This window comes from Coffea arabica, chromosome 2e, assembly GCF_036785885.1.
Source record: "Coffea arabica cultivar ET-39 chromosome 2e, Coffea Arabica ET-39 HiFi, whole genome shotgun sequence".
In the NCBI taxonomy this organism is placed as follows: domain Eukaryota; kingdom Viridiplantae; phylum Streptophyta; class Magnoliopsida; order Gentianales; family Rubiaceae; genus Coffea; species Coffea arabica.
Window position 1 is genome coordinate 47258780 of NC_092313.1, and position 6590 is coordinate 47265369.

At 33.3% G+C, this 6590-nt stretch overlaps 1 protein-coding gene across 1 annotated transcript; it reads right to left on the reverse strand.

Annotated features, from left to right (window-relative positions):
* Positions 1-285: 285 nt before the first annotated feature.
* On the reverse strand, positions 286-3662 carry LOC113729103 (auxin-binding protein T92-like). The gene is made up of 4 exons (XM_027253435.2): positions 3546-3662; positions 3033-3236; positions 2776-2843; positions 286-426 (listed from the first exon to the last, which is right to left on the reverse strand). Exons 1-4 carry the CDS (start codon positions 3660-3662, stop codon positions 318-320), a joined length of 498 nt encoding a protein of 165 aa, XP_027109236.1. The 3' UTR covers positions 286-317.
* Between the last annotated feature and the right edge of the window lie 2928 nt (positions 3663-6590).

Below are 6590 nucleotides of genomic sequence, written 5' to 3' on the forward strand. Positions count from 1 at the left end.
AGCATAGAAACATAGAGGTGGAAATCAAATGGACCTCAGTTTGTGCTGAACTCAGAGTAGGAAGGCCTTGTTTGCATTGTGGTTTTCCGTCGGAAAATTACGTCGTTTTCCGTGATCACATTTCCTATTACCTTTTTTCCTCACATACATCAAATCGCTACAGTAATTTTTTCATGAAAAATCATGGAAAATGCAATCCAAACACAATACATAAGTAAAATCATGATACAGCACGCGTTATACTGGGATATATTTCTAAGTGTTTTACGAACCCAATGCATGTGTAGCAGAATCCAAGTGATTTTTGTATTGGAAAGTTAAAGCTCGTTTCTTTCCAAAGGCGTCTGGTAACACACAGCAACCCAGAAGATAGGGAAGAGTAGTTTGGCAACTGTATGTGGCATAAACCAGTCATCATATGTGAACCTGAAAGGAAGAACCCAGATGTTAAGTTCAATATATATAGTACCCGTCAAAACTCGGTATGCATCGGAGGGAAACATATTGATGATTGATTTGATGGACAGTTATTTGCTGAGAGTGAACAAACTTTATGTTGGAAAAAGCCAAGTGAAGATGATTTTGCACAATAGATGTAAAAAATATATCGCTGTTGTCTTTAGATCTTCAGCTTTCAGGATTCAAGGCGAATCGCTTTGCCTGAACTCTTCCCTTGCTTTTCGCCACATTCAAGCTTAGGAAATAAAGTCAAGATTGTATCGTTTCTAGGTCCCAATAGACTGAAATGTGGCATTCTGCCCATCTAAGAGTCTATTCTAGCAAAGCAAAGAAGCTGCTTATTTGTCCTCCAACTAAAGCTTCAAGATCGGGCTGCTCTCACTTTAAGCCTTGCCCGCTGCTTTTATATGGATGGAATATAAGTAGGCACTAAATACGATCTTAGACTGTTAGCGCTCTGGCGTAAAGGAGAATAATACACTTATACTTTCACAGGTGGATGAAAGACGATAGTATGCTTACACTTTCACATAGGGGTGTGCATTCGGTGCAAATTCGGTAATTCGGTGCACTGAATTCGGTGAATTCGGTTATTTTACCTGTAAAAATTTAAACCGTTTTCAATTCCGAATTGGGCATAACCGAATTCATTCCGCAACCGATTTCAAATTCAAAAACGGTAATGAATTCGGTTTATCTATGATTTATAAATTATTACTGATTTGATCCCTAAATTTATTCATAATTGAACACATTACTTATGTTCTAATCATTTTGTGGTTTAATTGGCATTTATTTGATCACTTATACCTAGAATCCTTAGTCTATGATTTAAGAAACACATAAAAAGTGATTAATTTAAACTAGAATAAACCTTAGACTATACAATGATTGGTGATAATTTATGAATTTATAATTTACAATGATTAATTATAAGCAATATTAGTTAGTAGTTACAATGAATTTATAATTTACACTGATTAATAATAAGTAATATTAGTTACAAACTTACAAATTACAATGATTAGTGATAAGTTATATTAGTTACAAACTTATAATTTATTTCAAATCAAAATAAAAACTTATTTACTTACACATGTTATTGTGAAAGTCAATACACTAATACATTGATTTGCAATTCACATACATTCACTTACAGTCTTACACTGCTTAGTTGTCTTGTCTATACTTAAAGCCTTAAGATTAGTAAATAGATAATATGAATTTTAACTTATTTGATAACTTATGCCTAAAATCATTAGTCTATGATTTAAGGAACACATAAAAAGTGATTAATTTAAACTAGAATAAACCTTAGACTGTACAATGATTAGTGATAATTTATGAACTTATAATTTACAATGATTAATAATAAGTAATATTAGTTACAAACTTACAAATTACAATGAGTAGTGATAAGTTATATTACTTACAAACTTATAAATTATTTCAAATCAAAATAAAACTTATTTACTTACATATATTATTGTGAAAGTCAATACACTAGTACATTGATTTGCAATTCATATGCATTCACTTACACTGCGAACTACTTAGTTGTCTTATCTATACTTAAAGTCTTAAGAATTAAGATTAGTGAATAGATAATATGAATTTTTATGTTAAATATGTAGAGTACACTAATACTTGCAAGTTAGAGATTACGCATTCAAATATTCAATAATTCAAACATGAATGATGTATCAAATTACCAATATCTAAATTTAATTACTAATTATGTTAATTGTTTAATATTTAGTATTATACATATATGTGTTAATTATTATCTAATTCTAGTCATGTTACTCATGTATAAAATAATAAGTATTATAGTTATCTTATATTGTTATGTATTACTATATATTGGTATTATTATAGTCATATAACAATTAACAAATACTAAAATAATATATTGTACATTATTATATATTATTATTATTAAAGTACATGATATGATGATAAATTGATAATACAATATACTAATTATTATTAATAGCATTTACCTATATAATATAATAAAGTATTAGTAGTATATACTAATACTAAATAGCATTTATCTATATATTATATAATTTTATATACCAATTTGGTAATTCGAATGCGGTAATGCGGTACCCGATTTCAATTACCGAATTTGAATGCGAAATCGGTTATTACCTAATTCATAATCTCATTACCTATTTCATACCATATTAGAATTCGATGAATTTGGTACGTACCGAATTTGTACCAAATTACCAAATATCCGATTTCAAATTACCGAATTGAATTTGAAATCGGTTATGAATTCGGTAAGAACCGAATTTGCTCACCCCTACTTTCACAGGTGGACGAGATATAATAACCAAAATTTGTAAATCCTCCTGCTCATTTGTGTTCCAGACCTGGTAATTGAAGTACCGTGATGTTAAGGCACTGACACAACGTTGTGATATTCGAAAATTTGTTAAATACAAATATAACAGACTACTAATTTTGATGTCAGTATAAGAAACAGAGTATGTAACTTGGCTACCTGCTCCAAAAAAAAAAAAAAAAAAAAAAAATAGGGGGGAACAGAGAGAAGAATTTGCCTGATGAACATCATCAATCGGGACAAGGAATGTGCTATTTGAGAAGCTTCGGAACTCGTGCGGATTCCCAGGGAATTCGGGGTGCATATTTGTCGTAAGATAGAGAGTGCCACTGCCCTTTAGGACCAGGAATGCCTCCTCACATGAGTGTCTATGGACTCGGGTGCGAGCTCCCGGAGCCAATGTTTGCAGCCATACCTCAACCTATAAATTTAAATCAATAGTAACTAGTCCAACAATTTACTTTTTTTTTCCCTTTCTATTCTTTTAATACTCAATCTGACTACTTTTCCAAACAAACATGCATCAGGAATTAGTGGGATGCCATAGCTTAATTGTTAACAATTTGGCTGAACTAGACAAGTACGGACAATCATAAAGTTGAAGCTGCTGCCACTGATCGATCTTTAGGAAGTGGGAGATGCACGAACTTGAGATGTAAAACATGCTGTAAAAATTACGGACTTGAGATGTAAAACATGCTGTAAAAAAACAAACAAATTAGTGTCTTGCCTCTTTCATGCCATGCAAGACTGAACCCGCAAGGGTTGTGTGAGACAAACCGGGAATCCCGAAGCTACCTTGTGGAAGCTTGCTAACATTTCTCACTAATGGAAAACCTTTTATCATGATCCACATAATATTTCAATCATTTTGTTGAACAGAAACAACTCAATAAGAAAGCAAAATGAAAAGAAACACGAGTTGGAATCCTGAGAAGTATAAACTTGCCATCGGTCAAACATGCAGAAGCTTCACCAGTCGCACTGAAGTGAAGAGCCGTTGCTGCAAAAACTGTTAAGAGATGCCCAAACATTGCGCCTACAGACTCCGCAGTCTCCGCAATACTCTTCTGTTTCTCTGGTTCAGGCTTCAGAGTAGACTGTCCTTCCCCACTCACCCAAGGTCAACCTTAAAAGAGTCAGATTATCAAAAATTTGGGTCCAGATAACGAACTATTTTACCGACCCCGAATATCTGACTTTTACATAGTTTACTCTGGGATCAGGGCAGGGCTAGGGAACAGCACGAACTAGGCCGCCGGGTTGCATTACGTCTGCATTCATGCCAATTCCGAACCAATATATGAGGACAAGCTACAATAAACAAAACTTCACTAATTTCTACACTAATTCATACTGAGATGCTAACAAAGTGAACAATGACTTACGTTTTGTTGTACCCAAAAAATAGGAAAAAATAAGTGTAGAATTATTTCGCATGACTTGTTATCAGCCTTGCACTTACTATTGGCCTTGTTGAGTTGACAGTTCATGCTCTGGTGGGACCAAGAAGTGCTCTTGTTCTCGGACTTCAGCGCTTATGTCTTCTTCTTCATCATGTTTATGACTCATTATTCAATCCCTTCATTCTTATAAAATTATAGCTATGAAGTACAAAACCAAGGGTTTTCCACGCCCGTACCATTTTCTACTCTATCCTCTATATAAAATCAAACTTAAATCTTTTCAAAACCTGATTTACAATTGTCTGCTGTACTTATATGTCTTTTTTTTATCTTTATTACTAATATAAAAGTGTCAACCCTCAAATAAACAGTGCTGCCTACAGTGCAGGACCCTTAACTGTCGCACCTCAAATCGAAAAAGCATGAAAAAGGTAACCTTAATTGTTGACTACCAAAATTGCAAATCTGTGCTCCAGGTGCGAAGTATAAAATTGCCTGCTATATAGAAGCAGAGTTCACAGCAATCCTCTTCACATACAAGCCAAAAGAAAAAAGGGGCCAGACCAATTCCTATAAAACAATTCTCAATTTGGCTTAAAGAGATTCAAAATCCACACGACCCAAGTAAATTGCAAATTCAAACTTCAAGCTAATGTTACACGCGGAAACACCATTAAACTTATGCTGTTATATTGAAGCCAACAATTTGCATGAGTACAAGCTAAAAAAAACCACAAGGCAATCCTTAAGAAGAATAAAATGCCTCTCAATCTGCTTTAAAGGAAATTAGAAACCCATGCATAGTTAGTGAACTGTAAACGCACAACTAGCACACCTCACCCAATTAGGAAGAAAGTCACTCGTCCTCGGCTCCACGTGTCAATTGAATTCTACACTTGCAGATCAAACCACACCAGACATAGACAGCTAGTGAAACTACAAAGTGAACTATAATCCTGGAAGTGTATCTCATCTGTAATAGTGATTAGAATCGAACCCATTCAATTCAATTAGTAAATGAATAATTGGATAATTTCTGATTTTATTAAATGGATCATGGTTTAAAATTGATCCAATCCAGTTCAATCCAATTAGTAAATGGGTGTTAAATGGTTTGGATTTGAATGAAATGATTCATGGATTAAATTTGATCCAATCCAGTTCAACCAATTATTAAATAGGTGTTAAATGGTTTGGATTTTAGTGGATGATGATTATCGAACTATCCATAAACGGAAATGGGCCTCACAAGTGGCATTTTGCGCAATTTGGCAGAATGACACCATTTAACTTATATAGGCCCGGTACCCTAGCAAAATATTGAAATACGTGAAAGGAAAGTTTTCTAACAAAATACCCAATGTACATGACATAATAAATCAGCAAATTTCTCTGCAAATCCTCTCTCCTCTCTTTTTTTTTTTCAGTTCTAATACTTTCTCTCTTTCATTCTCTTTCTCTACTCAACCAAAATTATTCATACACAAAATAATTCTCTCTCTCATCCTCTTTCTCTACTCAGCCAAAACTATTCATATACAAAATACAGGTATAATTATATGATATATATGAAATTTTAAATGATAAGATATGAAATTTTAAATGATAAGAGATCTATTGTGTTAGGGTTATTGGAGATATAGAAGTTTCGTGTTCTCTACATTGAGATTTGGCTTATCCCACAATGCAATTTCAGGGCTCCCCCAATTTGGAAGTTTTTATGGATTGTTGATGTTGAAGAATATGGGGATTACATGTGTATGGAATCTACTACAGAGCTATTACAAGAATAATAGAACTTGACTAAACTAATTTTGGGGAATTCAAGAGAGTTTCCAAGGCGATCACTCTCTTTAAGGTGCTATTTGTCCCCACTATCTTGCTAACCGGGTTGAGATGGCAAATTACCTCTAGGATATAATGGAAATGAAAACTAGATTACAGCAAGTTTAAACTTAATTTTCACAAGAAAGGGATACAAGAAGTTGGTTTTGCAAATCTAAAATAGCTTAAGAACAAGTTGCCACAAGAAAGGTTTGGACTACCTCTATTTATAGGCAATTCAAGAGCAAAAGTATATGAACTTCATTTGATGTCCATTTATGAATATAGCACACCAAATACATGAACTAATGAACTTGAGAAGATACAACAATGTATCTTCACGTAATGTCCATTGATGAATTTAGTATTTCAAGTACATGAATTGAGTAGTTCCATGAACTATGAACTTGAGAAGAAACATCAATGTACCAATGAATTTTGTAGGAAATTCATAAACCAAACTTCTAGACATCAAAAGAAAAATCATGTCACAAGTCATGATCAATTTTCATACTACAAACTAATTTCCAACATTCCCCCACTTA

Excerpts from the sequence above, each read along its gene's own strand:
- LOC113729103 (XM_027253435.2), bottom strand. The coding sequence starts at position 3,662 with ATGATAAAAGGTTTTCCATTAGTGAGAAATGTTAGCAAGCTTCCACAA. Across the intron at positions 3,237-3,545 it reads TCTTGCATGGCATGAAAGAG|GTTGAGGTATGGCTGCAAAC; the intron begins GCAAGACACTAA and ends TTAAATTTATAG. Across the intron at positions 427-2,775 it reads TCTCGTCCACCTGTGAAAGT|GTTCACATATGATGACTGGT; the intron begins AGGGGTGAGCAA and ends TCTTCCTTTCAG.